Source organism: Pocillopora damicornis, chromosome 7 (genome assembly GCF_964200805.1).
Source record: "Pocillopora damicornis chromosome 7, jaPocDami1.2, whole genome shotgun sequence".
Taxonomy (NCBI): Eukaryota; Metazoa; Cnidaria; class Anthozoa; order Scleractinia; family Pocilloporidae; genus Pocillopora; species Pocillopora damicornis.
Window position 1 is genome coordinate 20,413,326 of NC_142676.1, and position 16,137 is coordinate 20,429,462.

At 38.3% G+C, this 16,137-nt stretch overlaps 3 protein-coding genes across 7 annotated transcripts in view; 1 reads left to right on the forward strand and 2 right to left on the reverse strand.

Annotated features, from left to right (window-relative positions):
- Positions 1–1,972: 1,972 nt before the first annotated feature.
- LOC149043057 (uncharacterized) overlaps positions 1,973–16,137 on the reverse strand; it is an 81,258-nt gene continuing 67,093 nt past the window's right edge. The window contains exons 2-6 of the mRNA XM_089211169.1: positions 3,459–3,644; positions 3,226–3,344; positions 3,023–3,131; positions 2,820–2,933; positions 1,973–2,113 (exon numbers count right to left, since the gene is read on the reverse strand). Coding sequence (XP_089067295.1) covers positions 2,832–2,933; positions 3,023–3,131; positions 3,226–3,344; positions 3,459–3,578 — 450 coding nt within the window. The 5' untranslated portion in view covers positions 3,579–3,644 and the 3' untranslated portion in view covers positions 1,973–2,113; positions 2,820–2,831. The remainder of the gene's footprint in view (positions 2,114–2,819; positions 2,934–3,022; positions 3,132–3,225; positions 3,345–3,458; positions 3,645–16,137) is intronic.
- Positions 4,279–4,813, reverse strand: LOC149043058 (DNA-directed RNA polymerase III subunit RPC6-like). The gene is made up of 2 exons (XM_089211170.1): positions 4,632–4,813; positions 4,279–4,405 (listed from the first exon to the last, which is right to left on the reverse strand). The coding sequence occupies exons 1-2, from the start codon at positions 4,809–4,811 to the stop codon at positions 4,334–4,336; spliced, it is 252 nt and encodes an 83-aa protein (XP_089067296.1). The 5' UTR covers positions 4,812–4,813; the 3' UTR covers positions 4,279–4,333.
- On the forward strand, positions 4,818–7,405 carry LOC113668915 (uncharacterized). 5 transcript variants are annotated; one of them, XM_089211167.1, is made up of 7 exons: positions 4,818–4,878; positions 5,330–5,516; positions 5,634–5,752; positions 5,847–5,955; positions 6,045–6,157; positions 6,243–6,398; positions 6,898–7,405. In XM_089211167.1, the coding sequence occupies exons 3-6, from the start codon at positions 5,676–5,678 to the stop codon at positions 6,385–6,387; spliced, it is 444 nt and encodes a 147-aa protein (XP_089067293.1). In that variant the 5' UTR covers positions 4,818–4,878; positions 5,330–5,516; positions 5,634–5,675; the 3' UTR covers positions 6,388–6,398; positions 6,898–7,405. The 5 variants fall into 5 exon arrangements, with proteins under 5 accessions (XP_089067293.1, XP_089067290.1, XP_089067289.1 ...); XM_089211166.1 differs by lacking the exon at positions 4,818–4,878 and adding an exon at positions 5,105–5,242; XM_089211164.1 differs by lacking the exons at positions 4,818–4,878; positions 5,330–5,516 and adding an exon at positions 4,896–5,103 and having other exon boundaries at positions 6,898–7,095.

A 16,137-nucleotide genomic window follows, 5' to 3' on the forward strand; every position in this document is an offset into this window, starting at 1 on the left:
GGGAATTTCTCATGGCGTGAAAAGACAAAAGAAAGTTAGCAGAAGGAAGCCGTCAAGAAGAATTTGAAGAATTTCTTAGCGACCAGGTGTCCAAAACACTACCATCCTTCTGTGAAATTTACGGCTTACATATCAGCGGAAGAAATAAACTTTCTAAACAAAAAAGGGGCTATTTCACTAATTCTTCTAATTTGCATGGTGAGAATAGATCCTGTCACTAGAACCCCGCTAACTAGAACCCCGCTAACTCGAACCCGGCGAACTCGAAATCCCCACTTACTCGAACAAGACCCAATTTCCCTTGGATTTGACCCCATTTTTTCCAGTCATTTGCTAGCAGCAACTCCTAAAAGACGGCATGGCGGAAAATTACTCCAGAGCCTAAAAGACGGAATTATAGGCAAGGCCAAAGGATCAAGAGAGCCAAATAAAAATAGGATCCTCGACCGATAGCCTCTTCTTTGTCTCGCAACTGCTTCCACTCGAATAACGGTAAACCATGACAATCCAAAGATCCGTCTGAATTACACTTCCCTTTCAGAAAGGGCAATTTAAACGCCATAGAATTGATGATTTGCAATTTGTTGAGGAACAGAAGAAATCCGCTGAACGAATTGGTGAAATAGCCTCTTTTTTGTTTAGAAAGTTTATTTCTTCGCTGATATGTAAGCCGTAAATTTCACAATAGGATGGTGGTGTTTTGGACACCTGGTCGCGAAGAAATTCTTCAAATTCTTCTTGACGGCTTCCTTCGGCTAACTTTCTTTTGTCTTTTCACGCCATGAAAAATTCCCACGCGCGTGACACCCTGCAAACCTCGCTTCAACTAGTGTTACTTAAGTCCCAGAACTTATTCGTGGATGAAAAAACGCTCGTATTGAAGGGCTCGTAACAAGGGCTTGCTCTCACGCTAGTCTAAGTTTGGAGCTGGGGCTGAACGTTGTCATATTTTGAGAAGCCTGAAAACGTTCCTGTGATGTTCTCACATTTACAAGCATATGAGATATTATTGTTTCAATAAATCAATACAGACGTGACCAGGAAACGTATCAAAGTTACAATTGTTTATTGTAATGTGGTATGTCGAGTTGGTTTTCACATGCTGTGCGACTTGGGGCTGAACGTTGTCATATTTTGAGAAGCCTGAAAACGTTCCTGTGATGTTCTCACATTTACAAGCATATTATTGTTTCAATAAATCAATACAGACGTGACCAGAAAACGTATCAAAGTTACAATTGTTTATTGTAATGTGGTATGTCGAGTTGGTTTTCACATGCTGTGCGACTTTTTATGCCGCGACTAAAACTCATGGCAAATTTTGCATAACAAAAGGTAACTAAACAGTTTAACAACGCGAAAACGCAGCTATCTTTCATGCATAATGGTTCATTATTATTTATACCACTCAGTAAAAGAAAAAAATTAATAACACTTAATTTTAGTCACGCGTGTTATCGTCGTGGGGATAAATGAGCCAAGCGCTTGGTGTCTTTGTACAAAATTTGTGCAACATGCCCTGCTATCCGTTCCGTGTTTTAGGATTTGGGGTCATTTTCCGCCGTTCCGTGTTTTAGGATTTGGGGTCATTTTCCGCCGTTCCGTGTTTTAGGATTTGGGGTCATTTTCCGCCATTCCGCCATTCCGCCGTTCCGGCTTTTAGGGTCGCCCTGTTGTAAAGCCGAAGTGTAAACAGTTTACTTCGCTAATTAAAATGTTAAGCAATTCAAAAGTGTTGATTGTACATATATCTTTTACTGCTTTAATAAACAATGAAGGCATCGGTGACATCCTAAAGGTACCAAGAAGAATTAAATGTACGTTTTGTAGTTGCAGAAAACAATCGTGTTGTAAAGCCGAAATGTTACCAAGTTACACTTCGCTACTTAAAAAGTTAAGCAATTTTCCTCAAGCTTTAACTGGAACAATACTTTTAATGCTCTATTAACCAACGGAGGCATCGGGAAAGGCATTGGTGACACCGGGAAAGGCATCAAGAAGAATGATATTCACGTTATGTAACTTGTTGTGTGACGAAAAAAACGTATCTTGACTTGTTCAAAGCATTGAATCACAGTTGGCTTCCTTTTCACTTGAATTTTGTATCCACAGCCTAAGATGAGAAATTTAAAATTTCTATCAGCTGAAGTTCTTTTACTGCATATTATATCTATTCAATCGCCCCCAATTCACGTGGAAAAAAGGCAAGTAGGAAAACACTGAGCTTCGAGAAACGGCCATGTTAAGGCTAATGTATTTACCATTCCTTAAATATTTACAATCAAGACTACTCGTTTAGGAGACCTTTTCTCAAAAGATCCACACGTGTAAATAATGCTGTTTTCCGTTCGAAATGTTTTTCTTCCTATTCAATTGAACAACTGACTTAGCGTTTAAGCCGAGAAAAAAAATCACAAAGTTTGAATTCTGGGATGTTGTCCACTTTTGGCTCCATCAAGTTACGATTCTGCACCATTGACGCTCGTGCAAATCTATCTTAATTGACTACCAAGGACTGTATTTCATGTACATGACATTAAGTTCATCATCTGGTTCGTTGTTATAGTCAGCTTTAAAATTTAAACTCTACTTGTGCTGACAAGAAGCCACCCTAAGGGCAGGTGAAATGTTGCGTAAGCGTCTCCGCGAAAGGCACATCCAGACAACTTGCATGGAAAAACTGGCCGCAGCTATCGCACCCAAGCCAATCCTCTCCATCGTCGTCTTTGCAAATCTTACAGACCGTGGTAGATATGGGACGTCAAAGAGAGTGTTGCGGCGTTTAAGAAACAATGGTATTTGACACCATCAAAACTTACCAATCAAGGTCATCATAACACGAGCCAAATATGACAGACGTTATTCTTTCCCTTTCCATGTCCACATCGTAACTTCCATTGATATCCAACCCCCTCACACAAACACCGAGCAAACTTAAAACAAACAAAGAGAAATTTAATACATTCGAAACCAGGAAGCAGTCCTATTAAAGTGAGCTTTAGCAAGTGATTATGCTACTCACAAGACATACAATCACACCACAGTTATAGCTATCGGTCTGTGTGTAATGTAGTGGTTCAACACATAGCCATGACTTGCAATTCCATCCCGTTTTGAGATCAGCAACGGCACTGCAGAGTCAAACAAAATACAGCAATTACATAAGTATGTTTTGTCTGCATGCATCAAAATAAAAAGGAAAACATTGAGTTGAAAATATTTCACCTGATGTCATCGATCAGTTCTATCAGTTTGCTCTTAGGAACTGAGGTGCTCAAAATGGTGTGTACACGCCCATTCATGGGATCGAAATAACATCTGGTTTTCTGCTTTCGATCCAGAACCTTTAAAACATAAGCAAGAGAGCGCTTAAAGATTTATTTATAATGCAAAGTCCAGTTAAAAGGTTCTTGATTAAAGTGCGTTATTCAAAAAGATTATTATCGTAAGGTCCTAACCAGAAGTGTCCAGTGATTTCCAGACTTGTTCATGGGTATAAATATTTTAGAAATCTGGGTAAAGTTCTCTCCTGACCAAAGCAAGCGAGTGCTGGAATGTCGCTTTACCATTTCAGCCATAGTTGTGTCTGCTACAAAAATATCTCTGTGGATTAAGGTCAGGCGCCACAGAACTGCTTCGATAACCTTTGAAAAAATGAAAAAGGAGAACATTTCATGGAGGAAAGTTGTATGAAGAGAAGCCATCAAAAAGAAAACCTTCCGAGGAATAGCCGATCCACGCGGCAGCCAAGGAAGAGGAAACATGAAGACACCATCAGCGCTATCCAGTTCAAGAAGCAAAAAACTGAAACCTCCATTTTAAAACAGGAGAGACACTTACAACAAAAGACTTGCCCTAAGTCGCTTCAATACAAACAAACAAAAAAACAAACCAAAAAAACTACAGGCAAAATATTGCCTTTTGTGACAGCATACCACCCAGGGGTTAAAAATTTAAAACAAATACTGATGCAAGAATGGAACCTCATCCAAAATCAGCCACTGCTGAAAACAATTTACAAAACGCCTCCTATTATATCATACAAAAGAGGTAAATCGCTCAAAGACTCGTCAGAGCGAAGCTTTAATTAAAGGCTTTTGCGTCGCAAACGTAAAACCACACAGGGGAGTCTGTGTAGGCCTGTCTATGACCTTTTCAATCAATGAAATATAAATAGGTAGTTCAGACGCACAGGAACACAACATCTATTTTTGGCCCCAATGTTGTTGCCTTGCGAATGGTGAGCTACAGCTTTCTTTAATTTGCCGCTGTTATTTGGCCTTATTTAATAGGCTCATACCCTTAGGAAATGTGGAAACTGAGAGGTTAAAACTTACGTAGTTGATTGGGCATCTTTATATCTGTATAACAGTTGTGTGCCACTTTTAAGAAGTTCAATCCTACCCTATGGACACAAGTTAGAAAAACAAACTTGAAAATAAACTAACATCTTTAGAAAAATTATGCAGCCCTACAAGTAGACAGAAATTCATCTAGCGAAACTTTTACTTTAATTATTCCATTGAATTACCTTCGAAATAGTTTAGCTTTTCAATGTCAAACATGTCTGTTGAAAATAGGAAATAATAAGGATAAATTCTGAGACTCAGCTGAGTGATACTATGACTCACCATTGAGAGAAGTCTGTTTATGGCTGTGACTCTTTGCTGAGGTGGAATATTTGGCATACCCTGCGAAATAATCTGATCTGTTATTCCTTTAGGGTTCTCTTTGCAAAGTTGGACAACTCTCGCTTCTAAATCCACGGCATCTACAGCCTCTTGCTTGATAACAACATCGGCGACCGCCATGTTACTATGGGAGTTACTACATCACGGGCGACGAGCGAGGATAGAAAAAACGACCCAAATATGAGCGGTCAGCGGTGAAACAGCTTTTATACTTCATATAGAGACATATAATTTGTTGTTCCAGAGACAATCGTGTTGTAAAGCCGAAATGTTAACAGTTTACTTCACAGTTTAAGAAATTTTTCAAAAGTGTTGATTGAACTCATATCTTTTACTGCTTTAATAAACAATGGAGGCTTCGGAGAGGGAGTCAGTGGCATTCGGAAAGGCACCAAGAATAATTATATATATGGTTTGTAGCTAGCTGCGTGACGTGCGTGACGAAAAAAAAGTATCATGATTTCCGGTTGATCCATCCAGAGGTTACGAAAAGAAATATAAACTTTAACAGTGCAATAGCGGGATTTCAGCCTGGTTGGCTTGTGGACAAGGTGCTTCTTTTTTTTTTTATTAACATAGAGTGTCTTCTCCCTACAACTTTCCTCCATGAAATGCTCTCCTTTTTCATTTTTTCAAAGGTTATCGAAGCAGTTCTGTGGCGCCTGACCTTAATCCACAGAGATATTTTTGTGGCAGACAAAACTATGGCTGAAATGGTAAAGCGACATTCCAGCACTCGCTTGCTTTGGTCAGGAGAGAACCTTACCCAGATTTCTAAAATATTTATACCCATGAACAAGTCTGGGAAATCACTGGACACTTCTGGTTAGGACCTTACGATAATAATCTTTTTGAATATAAACGCACTTTAATCAAGAACCTTTTAACTGGAATTTACATTATAAATAAATCTTTAAGCGCTCTCTTGCTTATGTTTTAAAGGTTCTGGGTCGAAAGCAGAAAACCAGATATTATTTCGATCCCATGAATGGGCGTGTACACACCATTTTGAGCAACTCAGTTCCTAAGAGCAAACTGATAGAACTGATCGATGACATCAGGTGAAATATTTTCAACTCAGTGTTTTCCTTTTTATTTTGATGCATGCCGACAAAACATACTTATGTAATTGCTGTATTTTGTTTGACTCTGCAGTGCCGTTACTGATCTCAAAACGGGATGGAATTGCAAGTCATGGCTATGTGTTGAACCACTACATTACACACAGACCGATAGCTATAACTGTGGTGTGATTGTATGTCTTGTGAGTAGCATAATCACTTGCTAAAGCTCACTTTAATAGGACTGCTTCCTGGTTTCGAATGTATTAAATTTCTCTTTGTTTGTTTTAAGTTTGCTCGGTGTTTGTGTGAGGGGTTGAATATCAATGGAAGTTACGATGTGGACATGGAAAGGGAAAGAATAACGTCTGTCATATTTGGCTCGTGTTATGATGACCTTGATTGGTAAGTTTTGATGGTGTCAAATACCATTGTTTCTTAAACGTCGCAACACTCTCTTTGACGTCCCATATCTTTTGTTCAATTATAGGAGAAATACCGCGGTCTGTAAGATTTGGAAAGACGACGATGGAGAGGATTGGCTTGGGTGCGATAGCTGTGGCCAGTTTTTCCATGCAAGTTGTCTGGATGTGCCTTTCGCGGAGACGCTTACGCAACATTTCACCTGCCCTTAGGGTGGCTTCTTGTCAGTACAAGTAGAGTTTAAATTTTAAAGCTGACTATAACAATGAACCAGATGATGAACTTAATGTCATGTACAGACCTTAATTTGTAAGATAAGAAATACAGTCCTTGGTAGTAGATAGATTTTCACGAGCGTCAATGGTGCAGAATCGTAACTTGATGGAGCCAACAGTGGACAACATCCCAGAATTCAAACTTTGTGATTTTTTTCTCGGCTTAAACGCTAAGTCAGTTGTTCAATTGAATAGGAAGAAAAACATTTCAAACGGAAAACAGAATTATTTGCACGTGTGGATCTTTTGAGAAAACGTCTCCTAAACGAGCGGTCTTGATTATAAATATTTAAGGAATGGTAAATACATTAGCCTTAACATGGTTGTTTCTCGAAGCTCAGTGTTTTCCTACTTGCCTTTTTTCCACGTGAATTGGGGGCGATTGAATAGATATAATGTGCAGTAAAAGAACTTCAGCTGATAGAAATTTTAAATTTCTCATCTTAGGTTGTGGATACAAAATTCAAGTGAAAAGGAAGCCAACTGTGATTAATGCTTTGAACAAGTCAAGATACCTTTTTTTCGTCACACAACAAGTTACATAACGTTAATATCATTCTTCTTGATGCCTTTCCCGGTGTCACCAATGCCTTCTCCGATGCTTCCGTTGGTTAATGGAGCATTAAAAGTATTGTTCCAGTTAAAGCTTGAGGAAAATTGTTTTATTTTTTTAAGTAGCGAAGTGTAACTTGGTAACATTTCGGCTTTACAACACGATTGTTTTCTGCAACTACAAAACGTACATTTAATTCTTCTTGGTACCTTTCGGATGCCACCGATGCCTTCATTGTTTATTAAAGCAGTAAAAGATATATGTATAATCAACACTTTTGAATTGCTTAACATTTTATTTAGCGAAGTAGACTGTTTACACTTCGGCTTTACAACACGATTGTTTCCTGATACTACAAATGATCTGTCTATATATGAAGTACTAAAGTTGTTTTACCGCTGACCACTCGTATTTGGGTCGTTTTTTCTATCCCCGCTCGTCGCCCGTGATGTAGTAACCCCCGATGTAGTAGGTCAGCATTAGATTCCATCCACCAAAACCACCTCGGTCGAGAGGGACTGAGATGGAATATTTAATGACTTGCAAAACATAACCGAAGATTCTCGGAAATCCGCAAGTGATGTAGCCGAACATCCGAAGCTGTAAATCCCATGATTCTTGAGGAACAAACAGAAACAGCATAGCGAGAATTTTAAGTCGCGAACCATCGATGGTAGACATGCAGATAATTTAGGATACGTAAATTCTGTTGATGAGGCGCTTAAACTTATTGCGGAATTTGAAACAGGATTGACGACGAAGTTTTCTTTCTTTAAAGCTGTCAAAGGTTTCGGGAACATATATTTATATATATTTGATATAGCTCTTTAGCATTACAGAGCTTTGCTATCGTTATTGTGCATTCTCACTAGTTTGTCTAGTTCAAGTCCTCTGGCATGGCTTGGATGATACCACAATCGTGGAATCATTCGGGTTAATTTAATGCTTACACCTCCTTCCTCGGACAGAAGTCACAAAATACTGGGGGAAGATGCATGAGATATTTAAGGAGCAAAAATTCGTTTTTTACTGGTGTGCCTTTCCCAATTTTGGGAAGGAAAGTGTTCAATTGCCAGCACGGCATAGATTGAACAGCTGGAGAGAAAAGGAAACGAAAAGATACAGAAGAAGTACTGTATATAATAATTTCTTTTTATCCTCAACCTTTGTGTTTCTGTCAACTATGGCTTGCTAATTTGAAAGGTCAAATACATGAATGGGTCATATGACATTGATCTCAGAATACTTTTATGACAAACGTGATAACAGTTCAATCTTGGCTAAATTGAAGATGGTTTAGAAGTTAACAATTGTAAGAACTTTTCACTAACATATGCTGCTGACAAAGGAGAAAATATATGCAATTCTGCATTTTTTGCATTCTATCAAGCAATCATATGTTTGCTCCTTATCACACTATGACACTTCCGTTTTGTCACATTCCAAAAAATAACTTGAGAAATACACTGTCACTCATCTTACACTGTTATATTTACCTATTACAGAAGGCTGGAAATAAAGATTTTGTTTTCAAGAAAATAAGATTTCTTGTCCAAGACACAAGGAAGTTTGACTGCAAAGCACAGATAAAAATGCGAGAAATTTTATTTTTTTCAGAGAACAAGGTAGTTCTACTCATGTATAAACAGAACAAATGCGATTTAATAAATCAGATATGCGGCATGACTCCTTTTCTTCCATCCCCACTCAAAACAAGCAAACACACCTATAGAGGTTCTAGTCTGGTCTGCAAATGAAAAGGAGGAAGGTGATCACTGCAAAATTAAGCATTAGGGTTCTTATTTATAACATATTGATTATTGTATACTGATATCTAGAAATTAAGGTTGCAAGTAGCAGCCAGCTGAGTTATAGTTTGAGTTTTATCAAGTCCATTACTTTGTTAAATTTAGAGTAACCTTGACTTAAGAGAGGAAAATTGAGGAGCTGTAATATACTACTCATCAATTAGGGACCACAAAGAAAAATTTATTTATAGAGACTTTTGAAGGAGAGGGGTAAGACTTGTGACAAGCTGGCAGACATATAGATAAACTTTACTGCTAAATGGGTTACAATACAAAGTGCTCAGTATTTAGATCAGCTATGGCTCAACTTAAACTTTGCTTTAGCTTCAAGTTTAATCCTTTGTGGTTTCCTTTCTCTGTGTTTATTTTTCAAGTTATGTACACAGAAGAACACAAAAATGACAAGGAATGCTTTTGAATATCAAGAGGCTGGAATAAGCAAGAAACCAAAACTGAATTTTAAACAGTACAAAGTTAATTTGATCTTCCAATGTTATTTAATTTTAACCATAGAATTTGCTATTTAAATTTATCCCCTCCATTTTTCTGGGTATTGTGAGCAAAAACAAACAATTATCACAAAATGCATGGTATGCAATGGTTTGATTCACCAATGTGGCAAAGGCCTTTCACTGTCTATCCATAAAAAGGGAAATAGTTTGTAAACTGTAAGACATTCTGCATGTTGAGTGTATACTTATTCATCCATGTGAAATTAAAGGTTACTTGAAATAAATGTGAAAGATTTATGGGATTTTCAGACCCCTGATAACAATTACTAATGTACTGATTTGTTGTACTTAAAGGTTATGATTTTGGCGGAAATAGTGGAAGAAATTTCTGGACCTGGAATTTTGTTGCAAATGTTTGTTTAAATCAGTTTAAGTCAGTTAAAAACTCTCCTGTTTCAAGATTACATGATTACCACACCAGAACCTTTTTTATTCTATATTATGCACCATGTTATGATTATGGTTTCAATAATAAAAGGTGCTGACTCAAGAACTTTCCAAAATATCTCTACATACAAAGAAATAGATTGTGGTTATGTACTCCAAATAGCAGGTCACATCAGTCTTCTGTAAGGAAGTAGCAGAAATTTCTGTGGTGGTTTTGGTGGATGGAGAGAAACATCCACCAAAACCACTTTATTCTATGTGTTAAGAGTTATGATAATCATTATGAACGTTTGGTCGGTCAGCAATTGTGCACCATAAAAAATAATTAGCCAGAGCACTAACTGCTAATTAGTGGTATAAATCTTTTGTCTCCCTGAACATCTAACAATGGCTATAGATAAAATTTAAAAAATATATTGTTGATGGTTTTGGTCAAAGTTTTGGTGGATGTTCCCTAATGACATCCACCAAAACTACGTAACATCTAAGCACCTTTTAAATACGTGAAATATCTGCATAAAATTGCGTAAAATGTTTTATAATACTACAATCGAACAATAAATTAATACTTACCATTTCTTTAGCAAAAAGTTTTGACGCAATTTCCCAAACAAATAATACACTTGAGTCATCGGGATAAGTCGGCATGTTGTCGTAGCTTCGTAATTTTTTTCCATCATTCCATCTCAGTCCCTCTCGACCAAGGTGGTTTTGGTGGATGGAATCTAATGCTGACCTTTCTGAAGGAGCTTAGATACCAGGCTCAATTAGGTAACCAAGCCTTCTGTTGATTTGTTCACAATTCTATACTCACCTCCCCCGACTGGTTGAAGTGCGATTGGATGGGGACAGGGAAGAGAACATTTTTGTTACTAGCGCGAGAAAAAACAAATGGGAAGTTATCTGTTAACCCTATTTTTTTTTATCATTTTCCCGTGAAAGAATATTACCTTATCTCGCTGCGCTCCGTTCAAATACAAGTCTTCTGCCTTTGGCTAAAATACGCTTTCTTCGAGAATTCTAAACTCTACTCACGGTCAAATGGAACCGAAGGGAATTTCAAACCTAGAAAATACTTGCTTCTGAATAGTGTCTTAGCTCTGCTCTCGGTGACGTTTTTCCGAAGGACTCGCTAGATTGCAGAACGATCGCAAGAAGTGCACCTCGTCGAGTACAGCATGTCTTGAAAATGTATTCAATGTTAAAAGAAATCCTAGCAGGCAAAAAGAATTAACCTTTCGGTGAACTACGTAACTGAACCAAGTACTTTTTTTAACGGACCACAAAATTCGTCGTAGGTGTAGTAATCCGCTTATTTATTCTTGACATTAAGCTTATTTCGACTTAACTAGACCCTGTGAGCAGGGTAACTGGGATACCTGGATGGTACTGGATCCTTGGAATCAAGTGTAGTGATACTATGGGTGTCGGACTAGTATACTGAAATAGTGAGCTCAAGTCTGGCTAAGGGCATACACCTATTTCAAAACACAGGCATGCTCTGCATGCAAGAGTTATTTTTTATAGGGTGGGTGGATTATTTGAAACATTGTTAGTGGTCTACATTCTTACAGAAGGAAAGAAGAGTATTAACGCGGAAAAGAACGAAAATGTCGAATTACCTCACACACAGGTATTTTGTGGTAAATCATGTGTGTTGCGCGAATAAATGTCACCAAAAATAAACTGTATTGGTGCCACGGATACCTGTTACTACAAAATGCAGACAGCAGACTGCAGACCGGATACAAAATATAGACTGCAGACTGCAGAGTGGGTAAAAAATGCAGACGGAGAATCTGAAGAGTTTTTACGCCTGGTATATAATAACATGTCATCTTACAGCTTACCGAGTGTCGCGCAATCGCTTTTCCGCGATCAGCCTTCACCATTATTTGCACTATTGTGGAAAATTCCTGGCCCATTTCTTGATGAAAATCGATCGTAATATAATTTCAAGCCTTTAATATAGTCTTCTTCCTTTGCGCGCGAGTTGGTTGGTGTGATGTCTGTACAGATTTTATCAACGTAATAAAAGTAGATGATGTGAATAACAGTAATGGTAAAGCAAGCTTAAAACGGCAGAAATCGCCAGAAACTACAACGGATACACAGAGTATGAGTAATTTTTATTGATTTTATAAGAAAAATGTTTATATTTCGAAATATTTATCGTTGTAAATCGACCATATTTCGTTCCCTGTACACTGTTATCGTAGCTACGTTCCCTGGCATCAAGTGAATCCAACATGCCGTCTTTCTTCACTATCAGTTTGCATCCGTTAGAGTTTTGTTCTTTAGTCTCACGGTAAGAGTGTTGTTCAACAGATTGCATAGAGTATATGCAGTTTGGTTTCAGATTTTGCTTTTTACAACAAGTGTACGTTTTTCAACAGACATTGGCATACTTGGCATACTTGGCATACAAGGCATTCAAGGCTTTCATGGCTTTCAAGCGTTGGCGACTCAATCCGTTCGAAAATTACCGCTCAATAACATCTTTTAGCGTGGATTGGCCGCGAACAATACGACTTGTGTATGCATCTGTAAGTATTTTGAGCGTTTGCGCCGTGACACTCCGGGTGATTGAAATATAAAACGACTGACAAAAGAGTTTTATACGTCAAATACGTATACGTTTTATACGTCTCATGGTTCGTCATGTGACCCGGCCCTGTCTGTGCATGACAACGTCAATCATCATCAAGGTAACACGCGTGATCAGCATGTGAACACTTCATTGGATCACAGTTGGTTGTCATGGTGTTGAGAGCCCAATGGCCACTGGGTACTATTGCGCAATTTGTCCATTTTGTGGCGGAGGAAAAAAAAAAAAAAAAAGACGACAAAAAAACAAAGGCATTTTATGACTGGGCTACCACAGGTATCCCAGTAAATAGTCAAAAAGACAATGAATGAATATCCTTCGCCGAGCAAAATTAAGGCCATGGCATATTTACGTTTTCTGAGAAAGTACCTCGCATCGATTTCTGGGAAAAAATTGAATACGTCAAAACAAAAGATCGTAAAAGAAAAAAAAAATGGAAAAAGAAAAGATCTGTAAATAATTTCACGTGGCTGGCTTTGGTTCGAAACACTTCCATCTATTCAACAATGTCACGCACGCTAAAAGAAAATTGTGGCACATTTGATTATGGAACTCAACCATGCATATTAATTAAATGGTTGCTTTAGAAAAGAAAGTGTGCCAAATTTTTTTGGCACTTGATGATGTCAGTTAACTATTCACTATGGTAAATAGAAGCCAGGATTTTTCCAAGGAAATTTTCGAAATCGTGAAAGGTAAAGTTTTGAAAGCAAAGAAAGTTTTTGCAAGGGAAACAAGATCGATGCGGCATACCTGAATATTTATTCCCAAACTTTTAAGAACTCTACACAGCTGTAAGTCCAAACGGGTGACCGGTGCTTCTGCGAACGCCTCCTTAACCTTAAGGGTTACGCCAAAAGTTTGCCATTTGGAATCTAGTTAATATTCTCATAACGTTACGAACTAATTTGTTTGTCTCCTCTTTGAAGGCAAAGGTTGTTTTACTCAGTACAAGAAGATACTCAAAGAATTAGGAAATAGCACTGCCATAAAAACGCTGCATATTTATGATGGATTTTTCTCTTCTGTGTTGAACCCATTTCAGCGACTTTATTCCAAGTGCCACGGAAATTCTGAAAAAAGGATTGACGTCAATCACTGAGGACCTATTTATATTTTAACACTCTAAAGCTGATGAAGTATGAAGTCGCCGTAACGAATTTTTAAACTCTGATGTTTCGAGCCACTTCTAACGTTCCTCTAATTTTTTTAATCTTTATAAAAACAATGAATAAAGAACCAATCTAAGTGAGAACAAATCATAACAAGAAAATCAACGAGGGCGGCATTTAATTTGTAAGACTAAGAGCTGGTGACGAGGCATGCCGCGAGCGATAGCGTTCGATTATGGACACCTTACTATTGATTTCCAGCTTATTTTAGACCATTGTAACAAATCAAAGTAGGGGGAAAGGCTTAAAAACTTAATTTTGAACTGCTTTCACTCAGCCTCCTCTCTCTTTACTTTGTTCAAATATAGCACAACAACCACGGATAATACAAGGGACTGGCACTACCGCTCTCTTCCAGTAGCCATTTACAAACAATTTACAGTTCAGGACCAGGAGGCCGACACAGGTCGTGCAGAGGTGAGCCAGAGATATAAAAGGCGAACTTGGGCGAAATCTAATCTAAGGGTCAAGGGTCAATTAAATATTTTTTTTCTCCCTTCTTCGCTATGTGTGCGACAGATTCGTGTCGAGTTCCAACTTCACCATGGTTCAGTGGCGAATGCTTAAAGTCTTGAATCAACCAAAAGAAGGAGAGCTCAAACCACAAAACACTATAAAAACGAAACTGGACCTTGACCGGATAAAAATCTTGCATAGTCATTCGCTTAGAAGTGCTTATGTCTCAAACTTTTTTACCGTTGTATGAACCCGACTTTAAAACTGTTAGACTATGCGTTTCGTACGATATTTCATCCGAAAAGAGACGTTTTCCAGAGTTCCCTCGGGCTGAACAAACAGATCAATACCTTAATTGCTAAAGAGAGTTTACTGAGAGCATCCTTCTCAACCGTCATTTTGCAGCAGTTTTAACAGCTAAAAAGCTTTGTATAAAACTTCCGGGACCAATGTGTTGGAAACATTTCCTGCCTAATAACTTTGAAATAAATTTAGTAATAGTTACGTAGAGGCAAGGGTACGGTGGCCCATAGAGGACATGCCACATTTTTTCAACGCGCGATACATGATAAATTATTGCGCCATAAATGAAAAATTATCGCGCTATAAATGGGAAACTTGTGAGGTCGCACGTGTTTGGCTGTCACGCACGTTGTTTCCACGGACGGTAATGGCTGCCACAGTTGAGGAGGTATCACCGTAGGTATGTTTACAATAGTTCGTTTTATTTTCATGAAAAGATCATTTAGCAGTACTTTCTAATATACTTCTACGACACACACCTCTGTGAATCAGTACAGTAAACCTTGATTTTGCGAAATCTTACGAGACACTTTCAAAGATGGCTGTCAGTGTCTGAGAACAAGTGTGGATTATCTAATCTTTCTGATAACATTGCAGGTTTGAAATTTATAGACTAAGAAAGAACTTTCCAACTGTTGCAGCCATTGCCATCTCGTCCTCGGAAACAACGTGCGTGACAGCCGATCACGTACTACCTAACAAGTTTCCCATTTATCGCGCGATAATTTTTCATTTAACGCGCGATAGTTTATCATTTGTAAATAAGATTTATCGTGCAACAAAAAAAAATGCAGCATGTTCTCTATGGGCGACCGTACAAGGGTCTTTCTTTGCAACGGTTTGATTGTAGGTTTCCTAAGGAGCCGAGTGTGGAAAATTGATTGCCCGCCGATCATAATCATTCTAGTGCAAAGTGAACTCGTGAGTGTACAGAAATGCATGTCCGCAATACGGTTAGCCAGAGGAAAATATTCTCTGCTCAAAAGGATCCATTTAATTCATAATGTAAACACGGGGCAGCCAATATAAACAAATGCTTTTAAAACGGTTGTTTTGGGAGCCAATTATTGCCCAAGTAGGGGAGGAAGGGAGGAAGTGGAGATGTCGGTAAAGCCATTCATTCAGAGCATCTTAACTATTGAAAAATGTCTGCGTTTTCGAAAGGTTTATTTTGTTCTTCCTTTTTTCTCTTGTGTTTCTCCTTCATAAGGTTTTGATTTACTGTGACTCTTGTCGCAAACTGAGAAAGTTTATTGAGGGAGTTATCTATGAAAGAGGAAAAGTTTTGACTGCAGTTTTTGTTGGAAACCGCATTTCAATTTAAGTATAAAATTTTATTAATTAAGTCCTTAATTTGTCTGCGACTGAATCGTTTAGCAACATGATCTGCAATTCTGATCTGTCACCAGAGGGTTTTGTTCACCCAAATTAATCCGTTTACTGCTGGAATGAAGACTTAGAAATTTCTATGGATCTTAAAAGATCAAAATCTTAGGTTGCAATTTGGGGACATAGGTCTTTTGGTTGGGCCTTTTTTAGAGCCGCTGGACGTCGTATATCTGCTGTTCGTTATCCACCAAGATTGGAACTTATGCCGGGTCAAAGAGACCACCAAGTTTATTGTGGGTTACACGCTGGAGCCTGTATCCTCCTGGACTGCGACGGCTATAAGTTTTGACCGTCTCCTCGCTTCAAAACTGGCCATGCGGCACACGGAGGTTGTGACTATCAAGAAAACGTAAGCGGTTATAATAACATTTTGGGTGATGTCCATTGTACTTTCGTCATCGTATGTCGCAGAGAGCATTGTATCGTTTTGGTACAGCCTTCTCACTACAGCATCATGTTTGGCGATTTCCATTCCGTCGTGCGCGGTGATTTTCCGCAG

Coding starts and splice junctions, on each gene's coding strand:
- LOC113668915 (XM_089211163.1), top strand. CDS start 5,041: ATGGAGGCTTCGGAGAGGGAGTCAGTGGCATTCGGAAAGGCACCAAGA. Junction 5,104..5,633: donor CAAGAATAATTATATATATG/GTTTGTAGCTAG, acceptor TATGTTTTAAAG/GTTCTGGGTCGAAAGCAGAA. Junction 6,158..6,242: donor TGTTATGATGACCTTGATTG/GTAAGTTTTGAT, acceptor GTTCAATTATAG/GAGAAATACCGCGGTCTGTA.
- LOC149043058 (XM_089211170.1), bottom strand. CDS start 4,811: ATGGCGGTCGCCGATGTTGTTATCAAGCAAGAGGCTGTAGATGCCGTG. Junction 4,406..4,631: donor TAAACAGACTTCTCTCAATG/GTGAGTCATAGT, acceptor TTGTGTCCATAG/GGTAGGATTGAACTTCTTAA.